The sequence below is a fragment of the Lepisosteus platostomus genome, chromosome 6 (assembly GCF_059453375.1).
Source record: "Lepisosteus platostomus isolate fLepPlt1 chromosome 6, fLepPlt1.hap1, whole genome shotgun sequence".
In the NCBI taxonomy this organism is placed as follows: domain Eukaryota; kingdom Metazoa; phylum Chordata; class Actinopteri; order Semionotiformes; family Lepisosteidae; genus Lepisosteus; species Lepisosteus platostomus.
This window is the reverse complement of record NC_142616.1, coordinates 33,406,796-33,429,949: the sequence shown is the minus strand read 5'-3', so window position 1 is coordinate 33,429,949 and position 23,154 is coordinate 33,406,796. Positions and strand designations below refer to the sequence as shown.

The 23,154-nt window shown below is 36.6% G+C and overlaps 2 protein-coding genes across 3 annotated transcripts; one reads left to right on the top strand and one right to left on the bottom strand.

Moving 5' to 3' along the window:
- The first annotated feature begins 536 nt into the window (after positions 1–536).
- sfxn4 (sideroflexin 4) lies at positions 537–15,493 on the top strand. Of its 2 annotated transcripts, XM_088635484.1 has the most exons (15): positions 537–815; positions 1,397–1,462; positions 1,828–1,890; positions 1,990–2,016; positions 3,409–3,463; positions 4,265–4,290; positions 4,850–4,903; positions 5,720–5,782; positions 6,635–6,703; positions 7,258–7,348; positions 8,251–8,366; positions 8,767–8,852; positions 9,143–9,260; positions 9,940–10,053; positions 13,866–15,493. In XM_088635484.1, exons 1-14 carry the CDS (start codon positions 774–776, stop codon positions 10,015–10,017), a joined length of 954 nt encoding a protein of 317 aa, XP_088491610.1. In that variant the 5' UTR covers positions 537–773; the 3' UTR covers positions 10,018–10,053; positions 13,866–15,493. The 2 variants fall into 2 exon arrangements, with proteins under 2 accessions (XP_088491610.1, XP_088491609.1); XM_088635483.1 differs by lacking the exon at positions 13,866–15,493 and having other exon boundaries at positions 539–815; positions 9,940–10,860.
- Positions 13,290–22,265, bottom strand: dennd10 (DENN domain containing 10). The gene is made up of 9 exons (XM_088635487.1): positions 22,023–22,265; positions 19,581–19,777; positions 18,985–19,064; positions 18,261–18,409; positions 17,680–17,791; positions 16,525–16,625; positions 16,012–16,119; positions 14,604–14,698; positions 13,290–14,285 (listed from the first exon to the last, which is right to left on the bottom strand). Exons 1-9 carry the CDS (start codon positions 22,066–22,068, stop codon positions 14,118–14,120), a joined length of 1,056 nt encoding a protein of 351 aa, XP_088491613.1. The 5' UTR covers positions 22,069–22,265; the 3' UTR covers positions 13,290–14,117.
- Between the last annotated feature and the right edge of the window lie 889 nt (positions 22,266–23,154).

Genomic DNA, 23,154 nt, shown 5'->3' with positions numbered 1-23,154 from the left:
ACAGGCAGGTAAAAAGAAAAGTAGATATCCTGTGGTGTTTGCTTTTATTTAGCATTGTTGGAAGAATTATTTGCAGGTATACACGCTTAAAAAGCAATAAACAGGAAAAGGTTAGATTACATTTCACCATGAGATTGGGTTTCATTTAATTAGTCCGAATTTACTGTTGGTAACGGATAGCAGTTAACGTTTGGTAACGTTTAAAATGAGACATACACTGGTGGTGCTGAACCTGGGAATGGTTTTGGGATAGCAATGTACGGGTTTAATGTAGATTAGTAACCTATATAAAAGTAATACTAGGCATCACAACACGTAAGGGATAAACTGACTCTTAAACAGTGTAAATTCATTTACAATACATTTTATAAAGTTACTAATCTACATTAAACCCGTGCATTGCCAAAAGCACATTTGATTAAGTCTTTTTAACTTAAGTTGTCAGTATTTCCTGTATGTCCGTAGTAGGGAACTCGCGCACATTTATAGCGTCATTCATAGGCGTTTCAGACATCCTGACTAGGGGGCGCTAGCAGGTGGACATGAAGATTTCATTCGGTTTCCTGAATACTTTGTCAATCAGCGCTCCTCTGTTTTAAATTCACGCTGCTAAAACGCGGCTGGGCGCACTTTGTAGATCTTTTGGGAATGACCTTGTACTGTACCTACTGTCCGCATACCGAGTCCAAGCCGACGCCGACGCCAAACTTGTGCAGATGTGCTGCAGAATCTACTGTCGAGAACTCTGCTAGTGTGCCGGTGACACCGGTTAAATGGATCATCATAACTTACAGTACTGGAGAAAAGAAGGACAGGTAGAAGCTTAATATCTACATAACGTCTTCACAAATCACCTGTGGTAACAATATAGATTATGTGCTGAATCCACCTCTGTAAAATATGATTTTGGTACTAATTATAAAGTGCAAGTGTTTTATTTGCAGTTGTAACCTGTGCTTTGCAGTACCACGAGCAATCCGTGCATGTCGTGTTTTTCCAACGTATTTTGCATTCTTTACTTTATTAGGTTAGTTAAATATCTATATTAAACTAGCTATGCTAACAGTATATCTATAAATGGCATGCAGCACATTACACATTAATACGAATACTAAATATATTTCTTGTTATGACAAAAAGCAGTAGGACAGAAGTTACAAATCTTAAAAGTGTAATGTGTCGCATAATAGTTACACGCTTTGTTTTTCTTGTAGACATGCTTTACAGATGCGGTACTTCCGATGTAAAAATGTTTACACTTTGCTACTGATGGGTGATATTTAATTCATGAATTATCAGTAGAAGTGCATGTGGTGCATTTTAAAAATGTAGTATGCATCCTATCAGAGTGCTGCATTTATTTCGTTTTATGTTTCTCGCTTTTTTGTTTGGGAAGACCTTCATCGGGAGGATTTTGAATTGGGTTGATATTTTAGACCCAGTTTCTCTTCTTGCATCAGATGTAAGTATATTTCTTGCAATCCAGACACTGTGTGTTAAATACATTTATTATGAAAATTCATAAAAGTGGATTGGCTATCTGGTTAAATCTAAATAAGATACATAGAATAACGTATTTGTAAAAAAAATATCAAGGTCAATATCCATCTAGATGCTGTCAACTGAGGTTCTTTATTACTCATAATTTAATTCAAAAAGTTTATGCGAGATATGCCAGATTTGTTTAGAAGGTAAATCTTCATATCAAGGTATGATAACATTGTGAGAACCAAATTTGTGCATACTGCAGTAAAAGGTTGAGAACCACTGTGTTAAGCTATGAATAACAAACACATTTCATTTGTTCTGCAATTCCAATTTTTTCAGGGCGAAATTAAAAAAGCCTGCACTCTGTTGGAAAGCACAAAAGAGAGGTCTCTGGACAAAAAGGTAGCGTGAGTCCTAGTCTCTTCAGGCATTACGGTCTATCAACACTGTTCCTCTTACCCTGTCACTGAATCATAGTGTACTTCATTTTCCTGATTTCAGGATAGAGATGCCTGGAAGCTGAGTCTAGTAAGTAGTCCCTTCCTTTTGGTATGTTAATTGGTCTGAAGAAAGCATATTTAAATATTTACACAACACAGCGCCCCTTTTATTTTAATTGCAATGATAGGAATTAACACAGATTAATTTAATTTGAAACTTTGTTTCTGGCACACAGCATCAATACTCCAGGGTCAGGCAGTCTTGATAATTCCAGTTCCTCTCATTGTAGGAGACAGTGCTTCAATCAATTAACAGTTATTAATTTAACTGACATTGCTGGTGACTACAAACAGCTAAGGATTACCATGAACAATGGAGTGCATTAGACGTTATCGGATTGCCAACCTTGAACTTGAACTTGAACTTGAACTTTATTGCCATATGTAACCGGTACTGGTACAATGGAATTCTTACTTACAGAAAGTCTCTCGATTGTAAAACAAGTGTAAAAAACAAGACAAAGTGCAAACTGCATCGAGACAATGTACAAACAAACAATAGACAATGTGCAAGTAAACATGTAGACAGTTTGAATGTAAACAATACAGATGTGTAAACAATGACTGGAGATGTGCAATAGATAAGAAATCATAAAGAGGTAGATGGTGATGGTGTAGGTGTGGTCCGAGGGGGATGGCTAAATGTGTTCGCCAGTCTCACTGCTTGTGGATAGAAGCTATTGAAGATCCAGCTCTGTCCTCATAGAGCTGTTTAATCTCGGTGAGACCGCAGCCGATGATCTTCTGGGCCATATTGACCATTCTCTGCAGTGCCTTTCTTTCTCGCGAAGAGGTGTTGCCATACCACACGGTGATCCCGTTGGTGAGGACGCTCTCGATGGTGCAGCGGTAGAAGTTCACCAACACATGTATTGGCATCCCCCATCGCTTGAGGCACCTCAAGAAATAAAGGCGCTGCTGAGCCTTCTTCATGATAGAGTCAGTGTTCACAGTCCAGGTTAGATCTTTAGAGATGTGAATTCCCAGAAACCTAAAGCTGGTGACTGTTTCCACTTCCGTTCCATCAATACTGAGTGGGCTGTGAGTGTATGGCCTGTGTCTCCGAAAGTCCACTATTATCTCTTTCGTTTTCCTTATGTTCAAGTCCAGGTTATTGCTATGACACCACCTAAGCAGCTGTACAACTTCATCCATGTAAAGTTGCATTTCATGAACCTTTTATTGCATTTCATGAACATAGACATGTAGTTCCAATGTTTAGAATGGAAACAGCAGATAAAGGCTCTATGTCCTTGTCCCCAAAAAAGTCACGGGAATATTTTTTATTTATAAGCTATAATTGTTGCTGTAATTTTTCTGATTTTGTTTTAGTCTTTTTGTTTTGTTGAATTGGCATGGAGTCCTAAAAATGCAGGAATCGTTATGTAAAATAAAGTTTCATTTTTGGTTTTATTTATAGGCTTCTGTTCATTCCGACACTGGTAACGTGATTCCACTTGTATTCCGGCCTCCAGGTAAGAAAAGATTTAAAGATTTCGGGCAGCAGCAGCTTTGCCAAAGTATTCACCCCCTTCTAAACAAGTCCGTTTATACGGCTGGGCGTTCTACAGGGACAAGCTGGTTGAAGTACAGTGCAAGAGTAAGACAGCAATGGGAAACCCCAAACCTTCCAGCCCTAATCCAGAGCCCGACCCACTACTCCACACACACTACTCCTTACAATTAATTTCTTCCGTTTGAGCAAGAAAAGCCTTGAATTTATTTACAATGGCTTACAAAAGTATTCACCCCCTTATTTTGACGTTGAGTTACAAAGTATATATACACATTTTTTAAACAAATCACTTTGATTATAACTCGAATTAACTTGAACTTGAACTGGTACATGTACTGGTACAATGGAATTCTTACTTACAGAAAGTCTCTCAGTTGTTAAAACAAAGAGCACACAAGGGCTCGTCCGGGATTTGAACCCGGGACCTCTCCCACCCTAAGCGAGAATCATACCCCTGCTCAGACTTGACACTTTCATGGGTAAAAAGCGTTAAATATATGTAACTACTGCAAGGAAAAAAAAAATAAAAAAAAAACGTCTGTATAGCAAAAAACTGCACAATATTTTCATTGTTAAATATTTAAGGCTGAACATTTCATTTATATCTGACAAACAGTTGTCAGCTATGTACTTAAAACTATTGTAGAATCATGAAGGGAAATAATCAAAAGCTCAAGCCATATTCCATATGTCAATAATAAAAACTGCTGATGGCATATTTGATTATTTGGTAACACTGATCTTGTTTATTTCATTTCAGCTTTCCTACCAATTGCTGCACCTTTGGTGAGTAAGGTGCTTCTATGTTACAAAAGGTAAAAGTAAAAAAATATTAGATGTGTAGACCAGCGTGTATTTAAAGCCATTATCTTGTGTATTTTTCATTGTTCATTTTTAATTGTTGTAGTTTGTAGTTGTTGTTGTCATTCTGTAAAGTGCTTTGAGAAAGCACCTTTAAAGGTGCTATATAAAATAAAGTTTATATTATTATTATTATTATTATTATTATTATTATTATTAATAATAATATAGATTCTTTAGGAATTAATTGCAATATTTCACATACTTCTTTTTAATTAATGGAGCTACGATTTGATCTCATACATTAAACATTTTGAGAATAGTTTAGTTGGTGTTGGGATAGTTTTAGCAGAATTAATTTAAGGTCAGTGGAAAAAATACTGATGGATATCTATTTAAAATATATATACATATGTCACAGTCTCCATAAGTACAGTATTATATTACCTTCAACTGTTTAGGTATTGATATCTATTAAACCTGTTTTATCTTCCAATAGTAAAGTTGTATTTTTAATTACAGTATTTTTCTAACTTGCTCTCAGGTTATAGCCACCCTCATTCCTCACAGAGGAATGAAACCAGCTCTATTTTGGCAGGTAAATGTGCTGTAACAGAATGATGTCTTGACAATTCACCTGTCAAATTGATTTGTTGATTTATAGCCCTAATGCCCCTTATTTGCTGAAGATCAAGGGTTCCAAGTAAACTAAATGAAAAACTTGTTTACAGCAAGTATGTAGTCAAAATTCCATAAAGAATCAATCACACTCTTTTCAAATGTAATGTGTGGGTTCAGTTTTCATTTAAATTTGTTTCTCAAATGAATATTTCCTTGCATTGATTGGATTGCAACAATTTTGTAATCATCTGCAGCTGATTTGCAAATCACCCTTCACTTTTGCAAAACCAGGGGATAATCCTAATGAATAGATAAAAATAGTGAAACTTGAAGTGAAGTATTTTATTTCTCATTTCACATGTAATTTAGCTCAGTTGTCACTTACGACCTACTGCCTACAACCATATTAGGCCTACTTAGATAGCTGTTTCACTATTATGTTCTTAATTTATTTGACAGACATCAGAGACGATCCACAATTAAGACTGCAAAGGGACAAGTAATAGGTTTATTCCATTCGAAACGTTGTGTTTTCTTTCTTCTTTTTTTCAGCATGGAATAAACCGATTACTTGTTCCTTTGCAGCCAATGCATGCTGACGCAGCTACCCACCTGAACCACAATTAAGACTGTTGAATGGCATTAAATTCTCCTTATTGTAGTGAAATAAAAATTAAATTTCTTGCTCGACAGCTGTGAATGTTATGTAAATACATACCATTCAGTAAATAGAATGTGGTAATGATTTACTGTATGTTATGTACAGTAGCTGTGATAATATTCTTCTTTTCAGTTTTTATTTCACAGTTACAGTGCTGGTTTTAACTATGCCAACAGAAATACCACAGTCAGTCAGGTAAGATGGTTGCTCTGGCTTTCTTAATTTGTTTTATATGTCATTTATATATATATATTTATATAATAAATATATATGTTATATATGTCATGTTACTTAAACCATCATGCCACTGACTGCTTCAGTGGCGTGATGGTTTAAGTAACTGACTTATAAGCCAGAGGTCGGGTGTTCGAATCCAGCTATCGCCACAAGTTTCTGCAATTTTCCTCACGGGATCAATAAAGTATCTATCTATCTATTTCAGGTAATTAATTTGGACTAGGGAAAGTAGTTAATTATCCATTTACTTGTCTTTAAAGGGTGTGTTGAATTGCCAGCATATTGCAGTTCAGTCAGTCCCAAATCATTACTGTTGAATGATGTTCGCCAGGGGTGGACCTCTGTAGTCTTGGAGAATCATGTTGCCAACTCGTCTTGTAGGTCTCCCTTAATGATTAAAATGATCAGGACTTGGAATACATGAGTTTTGATTAGTATTTTATTAAAATAATCATGTTTAAATCAGGAGCAGCTAAAAGTCGTGCTTGTGATCTACAAAATGGCATTCTAGACGGGTTGCACAGTGGCTTTCAGGTTAGCACTGGTTGCACCCTGCTCTTGGTGGCTGGGTTTGATTTGGTCTGGGGCACCTTCTGTGTGGAGTTTGCATGGCCACATGGCTTTGGGTTGGTGCTGAAAAATAATTTCAGCTGATTTATGATTTGAGGATTGGCCACCTCTGGTGTATACTATACTTCTTTAATATTATGCAAAAAAGGACAAAAATATGTTTGGTGTGTCAGGCAGATCTATTGAACAAAATTAAGTGTAAAAATGATTGGAATTTTGTCTTTCTCTTGTTCCTGACAGGAAAACAAGATGTCATTAAAGCAAGTTCTTTTGATTGCTGGATCTGTTTCATTTGCGACATGTGCCGGGGTAGGTGTCTAGAGATTGCCCAGGTTTTGATATTTTGTACTCTGTGTGATGGTGTCTTTTTAGGCTTCTTCTTAGGTGCACAGTTACATGTATGTTTGAGGGATGATTTCTTTAAATAGGTGATGCAAGAGGAGTGTGTTTCAGTAGGAAGTAAATAAGAGAGGAATTATAAACTGAAGCGAAGATGCGGAAAAGTACAATTTTAATTTGATTCATATATCTGAGTGGCCAATATGCTCAAAGTGCAACAAACATACCTAAATGTAAAGAAATGTTTGGAATAATACAAGATATAGGACATGTCAGAACAACTTGGACTAGGTTTCTGTTATTTTTATGTTGCAAGTACACTCATCGGGAAAGCTCCCGGAGTGGAAAACGAGGGATCACTTAGCCACACAGCTAGAAAACATGCTAAGTGTGGGAATTGCAGGTCATTTTAAATTCAGATCTGTTGATTAGGGATTATGATTTGCTCAGAGATAGTGTGTTTCTTCTCTCCAGATTGTTGGTTGAGCAATCTACGAATTCAGTTTTCTGTTTTCCATCCATAGGCCATTCCTCAGTATATGATGAAGCACTATGGAATGAAAAGCCCAACAGTCCAGTTATTCTTCAGATCAGTCCTACCTGTTCCTCTTTTTGGTAGGTTCCAAAAGTTGTATTAAATAGGATGTTAACTGAGTCCTTTTCTGTCACAAGTGCCTTTAGATTTGACTTGGTTTGTACAAATTATTTCCACTTAAAACAAATATTGCCCTCTGACATTGTGCGTGCTGGTTGACCTCTTGGTTGTCTTTATCCCAAGAAGTCCTGCCAGTCAGCAGAGGAGGACTTTCTTGATCTGCTCCTGTGGACGCAGCACACCTGGAGTCAGCACAAAATGAATTCAGGATTATAACCAAAGTCTATAACGACACACGTCTACAATTTCTTGGATGAGTTACAGCTGATAATGTAGCCAGAATATTCTACTGTGGCTTATTCACAAAGTGCTCATTGTGGTACTTGTGTATCCTGCATTGTATTAAATGTTATTCTTTACGGGGAAGGTTTTTCTTTCATGCATTCAAGTAGGAGAATCAGCTGGGAATGTGACGAGTATTCCCTGTATACATGTATTGTTTCCTTCAACTGCTCTGTTTGTGTTTTGGTAATTTCATGCTGACTGAACTGATGGTAATGCACTTTATTGTTTTTTCAGACAGATTTTTTTTTCAAAATTTGCCAGCTTTCTGGTAGCAGTTTTGTAGGTACTTAGCTTTACTGAGTCACTGTTGGTCTGTAGCAAATGATTTTTGATTAAATGGCATTCTGAAAAAATGGCCCACTGCAAAGGCAGATCCGGCATCATATAAAAATTACTTTTGAAGTTTGCAGGTAAGTGGATCTTTTAAGGAATATGTTGTGTCTGTGATTAGGGCAAACCTCTCATCAGGTCAATCATCTCCAACTTATTACTTTGTATGACATGTATTGGTTGTTTCTTTTTTTACTTATTCTTAAAGTGGTTGTGTGATGTGAATGGTGTCTTTTATTTCTTTTAGCTCTTTTGAGCGCCTTCAGTTTGTTTGTTGTGAGATCTGAGGAGTTTGAAAATGGGATCCAGGTCTTCGATTCCAATGGGAATGCAGTGGGAATGTCACAGAAGGCTGGGCTGAAGGTAAAGGAAAAAGCCATTCACCTTCTTTAGGCATGTTCAATTGATTATCTAAAGAATATATCATCATTTTTAAGAGTTTTGAAAAGAACTATGTTTGATGCTTTCATTTAAGTTAAGCTCAAAACTATTTGGTATTTGGTGCACCTCATTTCAGACAGAATTTAAACAGGATTAACTCTCATTTCTCAAGATATAGCATCATATCCTTGTACTAAAAAAATGTAGCGTTTCGGTGCTGGTAACTTTTACAAAGGAAAACAATACCTGAAATGATGTAATGTAGATCTTCATTTCTTTGTCAGTCCTATATGGCTCCGTTTTCTGAAAAGTCCATTTGAATGAATGGAAGACGTCTTTTTTTAGCAACTCTTTAGATGACTGCTTTCTCCCTCTTTCTCAGGCGGTGACTGAAACTGCAGCATCCAGAGCTGTACTGATTGGTACAACGACAGTAGGGCCCAACCTGCTCATCAGTTTCCTGCGCAGGTGAAAGATTTGTTCCTGTAAATGATTTTCTGTGGTGTTAAAGCACTTTTCTTACCCCATTTCCAAGAACATGCTAATTTCATGGTTATTATTCCCACTGGAGTTACTTTGATTTCAGTGTACTGGCAAAGAGTTTTTGCCAAGTTTACATGGGACAGGTAAGGTTTTTCTTCTTCCTGGAAGAGGTATTCCTGGATAAAGGCTTTTTTCTCCAGGTTGAATGTAAGCATAGTTGTTATGGAAGGATAGAATGCGGTACATATTACTTATACGTTTTTTTTCTGTGTTAGAACTAAATTCATTCAGGGAAGACCTTTGCTTCTGGCACCACTTAGACACATAACTGCAGCTCTGGTGTTTGGATTAATGATCCCTGTGTCCTTCAGCTTGTTCCCACATGCTGCAAAGGTAAGACTCTGTGTGACTAAAATAGTATGAATACCGTGTTAAAAGTGCAAGAAAGTTTCCCTTTGGTATAAATAAGTTTTTCTAATAGTCTGTTTTGGTAATTAAGTTAGAAGAACTTTTAAGGTCCTTTTTGAGAGAGTTTACATACAGTGTATCCCTTGGTTGTTTTTATACTGCAGGTATTTATGCACCGTAAAGATTATTATTCAGTTTAGCTTCTTACAGAATGAAAATGCACTAAAAAACAAAATTGCAAAAGCAATGTAAGCTGCTCTAAAGGAGGGCTAAAGGCATACATTTTATTCATTAGAAATGGGAATTTATGTTATGATGTTTATGCCTAAACAATATGAGGCATGTAGCCAACAGAGAAACAAAGGCCACTCATTCATGTTAATGGGCCTGGAATTCTAAAGCAAGTACTGCAGCCTGCTTGGTAGTCAATGTGGTGAAGGTAAAGATCTATGAAGTCAGTCTACTGTGGCTGCAGTAGCTCAATTTCTTGTTTTCATTAGCAAGTCATGAGCCCCCTCTTTGTAAAACTCTCCTAAAATCCTGAAATGTTCCAAATATTTATTTCCTATGTTTCACTTATTCATTACCAAATATTGATCAATGGTTATATTTGTCAGCCAACCATTTACTGTATGTTCTTTCTATATTGTTTTTTTTTTTATAGGTGCAAAACAAGAACTTAGAAAAGGAGATCCAAGCACTGACAGCAGACACACATCTGTACTACCACAGGGGCCTCTGACTTTTCAGCGATGTTTTTCAGATACTGTAGAAGAGGGTAAGGAACTACTGAGAAACTTAACTGGAAAGATGGTACAGTAGTGTTAGTATAGAGCCGGAAGAGGCTGAGACTTCAAACAAAACCTTAATGGTCTACCTCCAGTATCTGGCTGGAAATTCAGAGCTCCTACATACTTTTCAGTTTAACATATTACTACAAGGTAACTGTTTCCATAGTACTGTTTGATTGTAATAGAAGGGTTTTCTATGGGTTTTGCCATCTACATCCCATATGGTTTAAAAATGATACTTTGATAAATAATATTGGATTTTGGTAGCATTCAGATATGAACAGATTCCACTCCAGAGCAGAAGATTAGTTGATCTGAGTGAAGCCCACCAGGTTCAGTAGTTCAGTACCTTCCTTTGCTAATATTCACACTCTGAAAACACTATCTGGCCAGGTGAAGATATCACAGACTATTTCTGATTAAACCACAGTGTGTTAAACTTGGAAAACAAAGACATGGTAAGACTGTGAATTTATTTGGCACGGTTATTGTATTGACTTGAATCTAAATGAACAGCAATACATTTATCCTTCAGATATATACAATCTATTAAGCCTAGGAACCACTTGTATTTTTAATATTTTTGTGAATCAGCTGCCATTGTCTTACATGCTTTACATAACATCAGCGTTATTTATTTCAATTCATTGTTTTAAAAATGCACATTTGTGAGCTACACATGTATATTGACAGAGAACATTCTAAACATGGTGGTGACATGACAAAAGATTTTGTTATTTTATTTTTTTGTTGAGGCTTCAGTATTACAATTCAAAATAAAATCCCTGTCACACTTCAACTTGTGATGATTAATTCTTGATGCAACAAAAATAAATCAGTTCTTGTTTATTATGTCTGATCATCTGGGACAGTTTTTAATTGAACTTGGGAACTTGGTTCACCATACTGCTGACTTTAACATAGTGGTACATAGACAATTACTCTGTATTCTTAAACTCACAGCTCGTCATCTAAAACAAAATAAAAAAATGTTTATTTACACTTTCTTGATCACACATCCAATTTTGCTGTGTTTTCTAACCCCTACACAGTTTCTTGATGAAGGGAGCTGCAAACTGTACAATATACTGTACATATTGTATATAACATAATACTAATATTAGTGACATAAGTATACAACATTAATGATGGATACACAGAAACATCATGTAGCATTCGTATTAGGCATATGTATTTAAATGAGCCTTTGGGTTACTGAAAAATATTGCAGTGTATTGGCACTGTGATTTAAATACCTCATCACTTCTAACTAATCAATTCAGAACAGTCATTTAGCATCATACTCATATTAACAAATCCTGTGCACAAAATCACTATCTCTGTCAGCTGTAGAAAGGGGAACAGTTTAGTTCAAAATTAGTGAAGCATGGTTTAAAAGTAAAGCTGTAAGTCTTCTTTTATAAATTAAATTAAACAATTTTAGATTGAGTATTTTTTAGCCCCCTGGTGAATTGTGACTTGCAAACCTAAAATACTACATTTGGCTTGTGAAGTTAGCCTATTTTTCTGTTCAAGACTGTTATTCTTGTTCTCATTAGCAGTTCAGTTACAAACCTGTAAATATATATGATCAGTGGAAAAGCTTAATTTCCCCTTATTAGTTCCATTGTCAAATGAATAATTGTTAACAATAATCCACATTAAATTGCCAAACTGAAATGTTATTTTTTAAATGATGATTTAGAGTGCAACAGGAGTTTGTTTGGTTTCATAAACCTTCTTTAAGGAAGGGTACTCCTCAAAACAATTTCAGATAGCAGTGCATTATAGATGTCATGTTAAACAAGACAAACTATTCATAGTACTGCATAGCATGCTGCAGTACTGGAAACTGGATGGGAAGAACCTGCAAAGTTTTGGAACTAAATAGAATAAGTGCTGAAAATTTTTTCAGAGAAACCATAGTACTTTATGAAAATGTACTTACTTATCAAGAAATGCATATACTTTCCCAAGATGTGTATGGCTTTTGTCAAAAAACGGGATATACTATTATACTTGCAGGATTAGTTTCTTATTTATTTCACTGGAATTTGTCAAGTGGAATCATGTTTCCGGTGAAAAGGAATTCAGATGCCTAAGAATAGTTCTTCAGTACATTTGTTCACTCAACATTTTTGGAATTACTGTACAGATCTCTTTTTGTATTCATTTTTATTTTCCTCTTGTTAATTTTCTTTGTGGCTTGTTTGTGCTGCTGCACATAGTTCATATCAGTATGCCTTTTTTAACCCCACTTTAAGTAACAAACATCTCATTCTTGTGTTTTAACACAGGAAAGAAATGTATTACATTTTGTATTTTTATTATAAGGCTAGTATTGACATCATTCATTAGGAAACATTCTTAAATTTGGCAGGTCAGAAACACTTCTAGTGGCATGAATTGCCATGAGTTTTGTTAAGATGTTTGACAAACTCATTTTAAAATTATCATAATGGTAATGATGATTATTAATATTCTTACAATTTATAGTGCTTTTTTATCCAAAAGGATCCCAAAGCACTTATCATATAAAAAAATAATGATTTTACAAAAACAAGATAGGTCCATCTAAATGTAACAAGGTACCGATTATATAAAAAATACAAAATCCTTTCTTCATAAATTAGTCTCTTATTTAAACACATAGCTAGCATTTAATAACTACCAATGTAGCCGAAGACTTTCACACTGACTACAATTGCCATGTAGTAATCTGTTTTATGCTAAAATAAACTGTACTTTGTGGGGGGGAAAAAAAAGTTGGCACTCAAGCTTTTTTGAACAACTTTAAATGAGATTTTGTTAATTGCAATTTCATCTGTAAATAACTATTACATTAATTGAAATCGCATTAGAAACTAGAATCCAGTTTTAAAGAAGAAAGGTAGTTTAATTTTCATTTTTGATACTTGTCAGATTAAATTGCTTCAAATGGCAGTCTAATTTCTAAATCAAGAATGGATGGTGGAGCTAAGGAAGACAGTATTTGTATTGAAACACGATATGTCTGAATTTGTATTGTCAACCGATGTTATTTTAATCAGGCACTAATAGGGGTTGAATACAAGGCATCAGTCCTATGGGGTTAATAGTTGACTTTGAGTAGTCAATGAGAAGGACTTGCAAAGCATGCTTACGATTACTTGTAATAAGAAGACAGAGTTCACTTAATTCAAAGTGTGGGACAAAAGGCAGAAGGCACACCTATCCAGGCATGTTTATCACTGGGATAAATGGTCTTTATTAGGAGCGTAAGTTGAGACACACTGACTGCAAAAAGCACTGTTTGCCACCTAGATACTTTCAAAATTGCCGATCTCCAAAGCTCTTCCTCATTTCCCCAACCCCAATCAAATAATTTTGTTTGTACTGTCGTTTTCGGTACAACAATTAAGTGTCAGATACTCAGACTATCAAACAATTGAAATAGTGTGTAGTTCATTTCTGTAAAAATCACTTCTGCTGTGAGTCACCCCAGAATTGTTCTTATGTAGACTTATGCACACACTTAAAGAGATCAATTGAAAAAAATCAGCTTATTATTTCATAATAATAATAAAAATCCCTTCGGCTTCAGGCTGCATTTTACTTCTTTGCTGCAAGGGGAGAAAAAGCTCTCATTTCTTTGTATTACAGCAAGTTAAAAAGAAGAGATTTAACTCCTAACAGTTCTTTTATTTTTGTGTCAGGAGAACGTGTCTCACGAAAATTAACGGCAGTCCAAGATTGAACAGGTCTTACTTGTCACTGGATCAATTCTGCTAAGCAAAGTATTTTCCGTTTTGTAAAACAGAAAAACAAGAGATGATGGAAATCGAAAGGAAGCCCCCCATCTGTCAATGGAGCAGAGAGGAATGCTCTGTAAAATGGAAATGCATCCATTAACAAACATTTAAACATTGGTGTTTAATGCTGAAGCTTTTGTTTCTTGAACCTTGCTTTCTAACTGAGGCTACATCATATAAAACGGTTTCAACTGCTTGACTGAATGGACCTGGGTCCCCTGGCGCCTGCCATATGCCTGTGGAAAAGCGAGATGAAAGTGTCAGATCTGCAGAAGCTGCTCGGCTGCTGCTAGGTGATACAGGAAATTCTCTGTTGCCGGGGGGAAGCGCCGCTGCCTCAAGGTCTCCAAGGTGATCTTGGAATTCTCGCTTTCTTCTGCCAGAGATGCCAAGTTGGTAAGAATCTCTCTGGTTTTGACTGCAATGTCCTGGAACAAAGAAGTGTGAAGTCAAATGCATCATTCGGCCGATTAGGCATAGAAATGATCAAAGCTGTTAAAAGAATTCTACATACTACTTATTATATTCTGTTTTGTTCTGTTAATTTTGCAGCTCTTGCAGTCACCTGCTGTTTACTTTCACCTCCCACATTTTCCGAAAGCATGAATTATTTTATTTTTTTAATGTCAAAACTGTTTAACATTTAACTCAAGCTAAATACTTGGATTACTAGTAAATACTAGTATTTATTTGTGCAGAAAAAAAAGGGTGGAAATCCTGGCAATCCTGGTTTAGCTCTGCCTCACCTTAATAACCTGACTGTCGGTTCTGTCAGCGTCCTCTGCAGCCTGAACGATGAGCTGCCCAATGTCTTTGTGGAGTTTTCCCATTGTCATCGCCTCTGAAACGGGAAGCAAAGCTGTGAGAGGAATAGGGTTCTGAAAGTGTTTCTCATGTAGGCCATAGCCATTCTTAACTTCAATATTCCAACTGTAGTCAAATCAATGGAGTTGATTAAAGTTTCATGTCATCAGAGGCTTATGAAAGTAAACCAATTTGCAAGTACATTAAAAAAGTTGGTATTGATGGTATGGATCTATTTTGATGTACTAAACTACATCATACTGAATATCCGATTAATACGCTAAATGTTCCTAATGCAGACTTTGGATTGTAGGCATATGATTCTGTTGTTCATATTGGTTCACCTGGCTTTACACTGTTGCAGCTGAAATGGACCAAATGAGAATAAGATACACAGGATTATACCAGAAGTTTCTCTGCTAGTATGTGTAAACTGCAAGAGGCCCCAGTAATGGTTGGAAAATAAGGCAAGAAATAATATCCTTAGTAATGAAGCATGTAATCTGCTAAAACATACACTTTGGTTTATTAAACATCTGTCTTAAGTATTTCTTACAGTGTTAGTGTTTTCAAAGAACAAAGCCTACAAAATAAGTCCTTCACAGAATTATTAGCTATTGTAAATGTTGAACTAATGTCATTAAGTACTTTACAGTCTTTTTACAGCTAACAGTCAGCATTCCTAGTGAAAATGGTCATTTTTAATTGTTGTGAATGTATTTAAAGACTTAAACAAACAATACTTTCTTTGGTTTCTTAATTGTAGTACGCTTTACAATGAGAGCTGTACATTATAATCAGAATAATAATCCCGCAGAAATTATGGCAAAAAGTGAATTCTGATCTGCGTTAGTCAGAGGATTTTGTTACATGAACAAACATTCCTGTTAATTAAGCATCTCCTAGCATTGTAACAGAAACACTGTAGCCTGAACAGTGAAACAAAGTCCAGTAAGGAAAACACAAGTAGTAATTGAAACTTAAGAGTAAATTGTGATATTCAGAAATTTGCTGTTTAATTTAACAGATACTCATGCAATTAACAAATTCTTGTATTCATGTTTTTAATTCAGTGACCAAGAACCAATATACTGTATGCAGCAATGTGTACTTTGTTTTTTTTCAGCTAAAAAATAACTAAACCTAATGCTATTTGACTCATTTCAATAAACTTGGTCCTCGGAACCTCAAATTATATATCTTTTTGACCAAGAGGGAGTTAGAACAATCCTTTGTGTATTAACTGACAATCTCCGAAACCCCATGGTAGAAAAACCGTAGAAAATGGTAGAAAAACAAGACAACAACAGTGTGACAGCTAACATTGACTAATGAATTCAAAGCACTAACCTTTTGCTTGCGGTGAAATTCTGATTTCACTATCAGGCAGATTAACATAAACATCATACAGGTCAGATCTATTGCTTACTTCTGGATCAATGAATCCTGCTACATAACCTGCAAGGACAGCAAACAAAACCAGCACTGCTTACATTAGCGTTACAATGCATTTTATCACTGTGGGAAGGACATCTGACATCTATAATGTTTTTTTTCTTAAAAAACATAACTTTAGGTAAAAGGCTCTCATGACCTTATGTTGGATATGTTAAAATTTGGCCATTTTAAATGTTGTCAGTTACATAAACAGAATTTGTATAAGTCTTTAGTCATGAAAACATTTATTGAAGACAGATCTGGGTTTATCCCATGACAGGCAGAGCCTACACACGTCTTAAACTGTTCTAAAAGAGATGTTCCACTTTCGAGTTGAATTTCAGAGCCCTTAAAGGTGGTTGTGAAAATGGTATACCAAATTGCAGACAATTCAGTTTAGAATGAAAGTAGTTTATTTGTTCATACCTGTGCACATTTGTAAGGCTTCCAGTTCATAATTGTTAAGGTCTACGTAAGGATGAAGGATGGACCAGTCCTTTCGATGCCATGTCAGTGCTGGGAGGGCCCTGAAATGCACACCAACATTTTTAATAAATCAGATCTGCATCTGACAAAAGGTGACAACCAGTAACGATGGCATGGCCTCTTTTTTTTTAGCCTCACAGGTTTAAAGAGGAACTGCAGTCCCAATTTCTCAGATCAGTTATAAAATTTTGGTAACAAAATAAATTCATTGATGTTATAGAAAAAAATCTACAAATTTCGAATCAAGCACAAAATCGTGAACTTTGTGGAAGTACTGTAAGTCGCCATATTATGGCAAAGTAGTTCAGGTGGGTAGCTGCGTCAGCATGCGTAGTCTGCAAAGGAACAAGTAATAGGTTTATTCTATGCTGAAAAGAGAAGAGCGAAAACAAAGTTTCGTCTGTGAAGGCTTCATGGAATAAACCTATTAATTGTTGCTTTGCATATTATGGCAAAGTCGCATTCGAATTCCCATGAATTGTGACATGATGCGGCCCTTCCTGCTCACTAGTCACTGTAATGACTAATGTAATTCAATGTGCGAGCAATTCATAACAGGCTGTGCAGCAGACATTTCACCCAATGTAATCTGCATGCAAAGTTAACAAGTAGTATTTGTCGGCAAAACTCTCTCAAAGTCAAGAGCAATATTTCTACTAGATTAAAAGAGATGTGTTCACAAGTCTGCTTCTTTACAATGTCATAGGGCCGCACACGTCATTGTAAGTTTTGTTGCCTTATTCTGAACTGCAGAACAGTGTACTGGAAATTTAATCTATTTTGTGATGTAAATTAGTTTTACAGGTTACTGTGTACATTTGACTTTTCTTGATGTTTGAAATGCACTCATCCATGCTGATTCTTTCTAACCCCAAAATATGAAAATATTTTCTAATATCTACCATTATGGGGGGAAAAAATCTCAAATATACAGTAGCTATAAAACAAGTAGAACACGTGAACTTGTTTGGCACAATATAATGGTATAGAATTCTACACAATTTAACATAACATACTACAGCAAAATCTTAAACTTCACACCAAAGTGAATTTGGAAAGGTATACAATTTTAGATACCCCCACCCCCCATATCACCTTGTGAACTCCTGGAGTGCTTCAATTCGAGGATGGTGGACCACAATCCTCTTTTTCAACATCAGAGCAGTGTAAAGGATAACGGTTTCCATTCCAAACTGAAATACCACATCTGAAAAGGGAAACCTTGTCAGTGCAGAACAGACAGTACAAAAAATCCTATACACTGCCCATGATTTTTATACCATCTAGTGCTGTTATATACTGTTACATGATTAATAATTGAATGGACCTGCATTACAAAAAACAATGGACAGGTAAGAGGCAAGTTAGGCTCTTCCTGTTCTGGCAGCACAATCTGGAAGCCCAGAAGCAATGGCAAGTTTGGAAATATTCTCTTAGATCTTAGTTCTACTAATTATATTAGTGTATAACTTAAAACATTCCTTTTTATCCCTCCACCTCTAAATAATCCTTAGTATATTTGGGTTTTGTGTATTATTCAATTCTGTTTTGCACATGACTGGCTGGTATTCTAAGGTATTCATGTTTTTATTAGAACACCTCATTACTTTTTTTCCTGGTAGATTTAGCTGTGAATTTTGGGCAACGTGGCTACAAAGAAAGTAAGACATTTTTACCTTTTATAGAACCTGCTAGGTAAGCCTTTCTGACATCATAGTCCTTAATGAGAAAAGAGCCATTCTCATCACTCTGACAGATGCCTTTGGTGAGTACAGCAATGTAGCCTTCCATCATCTTGACAGGACTGCTATATTTAATGTATATCCTAAAAACAGGAAAAGAAAAATCCATGCTTGTTACAATTTTGTTAATTTAATCTCTTCCTGCTTCATGATCTACCTTTGTATAGATTTTTCTGACTCTGACTGTGATACTTCTACTTCTCTACAGTTTAACGGAATTCAACAGTTGCATCATCCATTCCCCTGCAGATGACGCATGGTCTAGATCTGCACTAATGGGCATCGTCATATTCTGGAAAAGCCCCAGTACTCTACACTACTACTACACTACATAACTTGTTAAGTTTAGTGATCAAGTAGTCAAATGCTATGTACTCAAATGTATGTGACATTTGGTGCGTCTACAAATAGTACCATGTGGGAACGTGTTGTACAAGAGAACACATTTAATAAGCTGATGATTATTCCTGTCACATACTGTACTATCACCAAGGTGCTGCTTCAGTAGGTTCAATATGTTACAAAAGCTTGTGTGGACAGTTAAAGGAACTATTCATTAAAATGCCTGAATTCTCTTCATTATTTCATTGGTTAAACCCTTACTGTATTTTAACTGTTACTATCAAAACTCATTGTGTTAAGGATTAATAGCACGTACCTGCAGAGCACTCTGCTAAAGGCAGCATACTTCTCAGGGTTGAAGTCTTTTGCTGTAAGCACTATTGAAAAATGGGTGACCTAAATACAAAAGGGGATAAAGCTTTCTTTGAAACAGTACAAATTGCTTTTAAAAAGCGACTGTTTTTAAAACTGCTATTCAAAATTTGATCGTTGGACTTTATTGATTAATCAAAATTCAGATATTATCAGAATTTCTCAAGTCATGCGCCATACCTTAGCTAAACAGTTCCATAGCTAAATTCCTCTTTTGTGTGGATCGCATTTAATAGGAGTTGCAATTTTTCCTTTTTGGAATTTCAGTGGTCTTACGTTTTTTCCCCTGGAAATCAGCATCAGTGGTGATGCAAAAATAATGCTTTACAAATGCTTTACAAAAAAAAAAACGTACAATCAACTCGATAGATCTAGAAAGAAACCCTCGAAAGCCTGCTGTCTGATTCACGATGATTCAATTGCTTCCTCGTAAAGATGCATTTGTTTTTTTATTAATGGCAAAAAGAAATAAAAGAAAAGAAAGAACTTTGCTCTGTGGACATTTCGGCACGGACTGCGGGAAGCCGGCAGCACACTCGCCTTCTGCAGGCCCGTGGGCTCCTGCACCTCCGCGGTGGTGATGTAGTACCACGTCCTGCGGAACTGGCCGAAGACAAAGGTGTGGAGGGCGAGGCTCTCCCTGGTCAGGCAGCACTTCCCGAGCAGGAGCTCCCGCAGCTCGGGGCCGACCGAGGGGTAGCACCACACCCACAGGGCATCGCCGTTGGTGTCTCTCTCTGAGGCGGGAGAAGATACGCACCGTCAGAACGCACAGGAGCAGCATGGATGTGAAATGGCTTGAAGGCGTGCTTCTGGGCAGAAGCTTCTGTCTCTCTTGCCAGGGCACCGGTGACCGCGAGTGAGAATTATGTGAGGGAGAAGCCTTGGCCAGTTACAGAGAGCTCGTTTTATGAGATGGTCATTCTTAACACCGTTAAATACATGTGGAAACAGGGTGCTTACATGGGTTACCTGCGTGACCAATTCAAAACGGCTGCAGTATGAAATCTGTAGACCATGGGGTAGTGACATTTGGTGTGTCCACAAATAGTACCGTGTGGGAACATATTTCCAGCAGAGGGCGCCACATCAGCTCAATGTTAGAACCAGTTAAACCCATGAAGGCTTCCTGTGTGGAAGGACATGATACGAAGCTGATAACTTGAAGCTTGATAACTCGACTAGGTCAAATCACTTATAAGCACACTTGAGCTTTCTCAAATACTGTATCCATTTTTTTACTGCTGTTTTTTTTTTATCAGTGATACTCTCCACATCCCAGCTACAAGTCAGACCTCCTCATTATCCCTCATCAGAGGAGGACCGTAAGCTATTCTCGCTTGATACTGGTCCTCAGTGGGTGCTGGTTCAGTAGGGGTTGCAGTAGATGAGGAGAGCCAACATGAACTCCCTCAACCCACAGGAATGTAGTACTGAACATACATCTGTTCATGTAGACTCTGTCGCTATGGTGCCTCTAACCTGCAATAAATATCTTGTGTTACACCATGTAGTCTTGAGTCTTGTCTCACATCTTTCTACCTCATTGGGGTAAACAGTCTATTGTTATCCAAATCTCTCAGGAGCTCTAGTCTTTCTGCTTCTGTCCAGCCTGAGCCCTCAGTTGCAAGTTGCCTTGCCAAGCTTCTCCCTGCTCACATTTTTTTGCTAATCAAATTTAAACTTTGTTTTCAAACATTGAGGTTTTTAAATAATGCTTTCCACAGTAACCAAAAAAACTTTTGCTAATATCAAAATATAAATAGAGAAAGAAAATACAATAATACTGTGGAAGGTGTTGCTATTAGAAATAACAAAATAGCCAGAATGATTCAAAATTACAGTAGAGCCGGTTATTCAAATGAGACCAATACTGACTCAAATTTGATAAAGTTCATGAAAAACTCGGGTTTTTAAATTAACAGAACTAAAAAGAGTTTTATATGGCAACTCCTTCTGCACTACAATGTTCACGTACGTTTCTGTAGTAACAACTGCTATGTTGTGTAAAAAGCACTGACCCAAGCGATTCAGTACCCCTGTAAATTGCAGAAAGGCCTGTCTGAGTCTCAATAGCACGATTGGTGACGTCACGCTTGAACACGGAACGACCACTCAAAATGCGAGAATTACTGCGAGCTGTCTGCTAATATGACCTGTTTTCACACAATTAGCATTGTTTGTAAGTTATACTGCTACACGTCAAGTTACCTAACTCGTGGTAGGTCTAAAGTAAGGTCAGCTCTCACTTTTGAGACGAGTTCGTGGCAATTCAGTAGTTGGGAGGGTACGCAAAATACACCGAAACAATGTGTATGGCACAATCTGAGAGGTTAGGATGTGCAGACATAATAAAAATGAGCAACGGAGTCATTTTGAAAAATGAAAACATTCTGAAACAGACCTTTGAAAGCTTACATGCCGGTGTCTGTTTCTACACAAAAAACGACTTTGTTTATTTTGCATATTCATCGATAAGGAAACATCATTCATACGTGTCAACAGTCATAAAATAAATGCAATAAAACCAAGACCTTGCTTTACATTATCTTCTAATTTTAAATGAAAAAGCATAATACGAAATGACAACTTTACTATGAGCGATAGTGAAAACGAAATCATGTGACTTCTGAGGTGGGACGATGAAAATCGTATTAACATTACCAGGGCTGCATATTTAAATCTGAACATTTATCAAGGACTGGTGATCTAGACAAGTGGCATTTTAGTGAGTCATGGCAGAAACGATATTCGTTTTTTTAATATACTTTTCAACCACTGGATCACTGGCAATCGTCCTGTGCAACAATATTTCCCTATTTCCGCTAACACACTGCAGTTCTCTCTCTCTAAAAAAAAAACTCTCAGATGACACAGAAGCGGTATCGTCACCCCATCGTTAATGAACTTGCTGCCACGGACAAAAACTGTGAAATGTTTAATGAAAATTCCGTTTAAAATGAGAACTACCCCAATCCTTACCAATCAGTCCAACGCTTAACATCAGCTGAGTTTCAGCTGCAGCCATCTTTCGCCACCTCCCTCTGCGCTGGAAGATTTATAACAACTAAAACAATGAAAAAATACCGTAGTACGACATCTTTACGCAAAACTGCATGTCATCAATTAATATATACTTTTAAAATGTACATTCATTCCAGTAAATACGATTTCAACCGCGTATCGAGGAAAACATTTTCTTTGCATTTTTATCCATCGTTAAAGACATCATGTTGGACATCATTTTCAAAACTTGAAAATGTTGCTGGTCTCTACTATGTCCTTAGCAAGTCAAGCACAGCGTTTGCTCCGTATGAGGTGTTAGTAGCTAATCAATTTATATGATCGTATAAAGAGGTGACAACATTAATAGCAGGAACCAGTCATTAAAATAATTTCAACCTCTTTGTAAAGAGGTTCATACATGTGACAGTTATAGTGCTAAATCCACATTTCACCCTAATTATCTTTAGAGGCTCATATAATCATATACAATTGCTTAAACTTTTTTTTGCTGTGACACAATTTAGTCACATAATTTCTTCTCTTTGCATTAGACATTATAGGGATTTTTTCTGGAACAGCAAGTTTTTAGTTAATTGTGTTAAAATACAATAATACAGTTCTGAGAAATTATTGTAGCCTACTTCAAGGGTCATGTTTTGCAGAGTCGGCCGAAGTAATTTTGCTTTAAAGTCATGTTGTAGTGTCTTATTGTGAAAGAAAATATAGTTGCTTTCACCTTAACGCAATACAGGGTTTTGTCTTTTCCCTACAGACATGGCTAGCCGTTTCATATTCTTAAACAATGAGAGGTGTCTGTGCGGTATTTTTGCATGAAACCCGGTTATTTAAGGGGTGTCTCTTAATACCATTATAATTTCAGATATGTTACATTGTATTTACAATGCAAGGCGATCAATTACTGAATTATTTTTTTCTGGAGCATTATAGTCTTTTAGTCAAATGTGTTAGAAAAACGAACAGCTGAATGAATAGACGCACCCTACCAGTGTTGCATTGGTAAAGCAAAGCGCAACCTTTCTCGTCTATCGCCCCCTATTGGCCGTCAGAATACTGCACATACGGGAGCCGAGAGCGTCGTGGCTTGTGG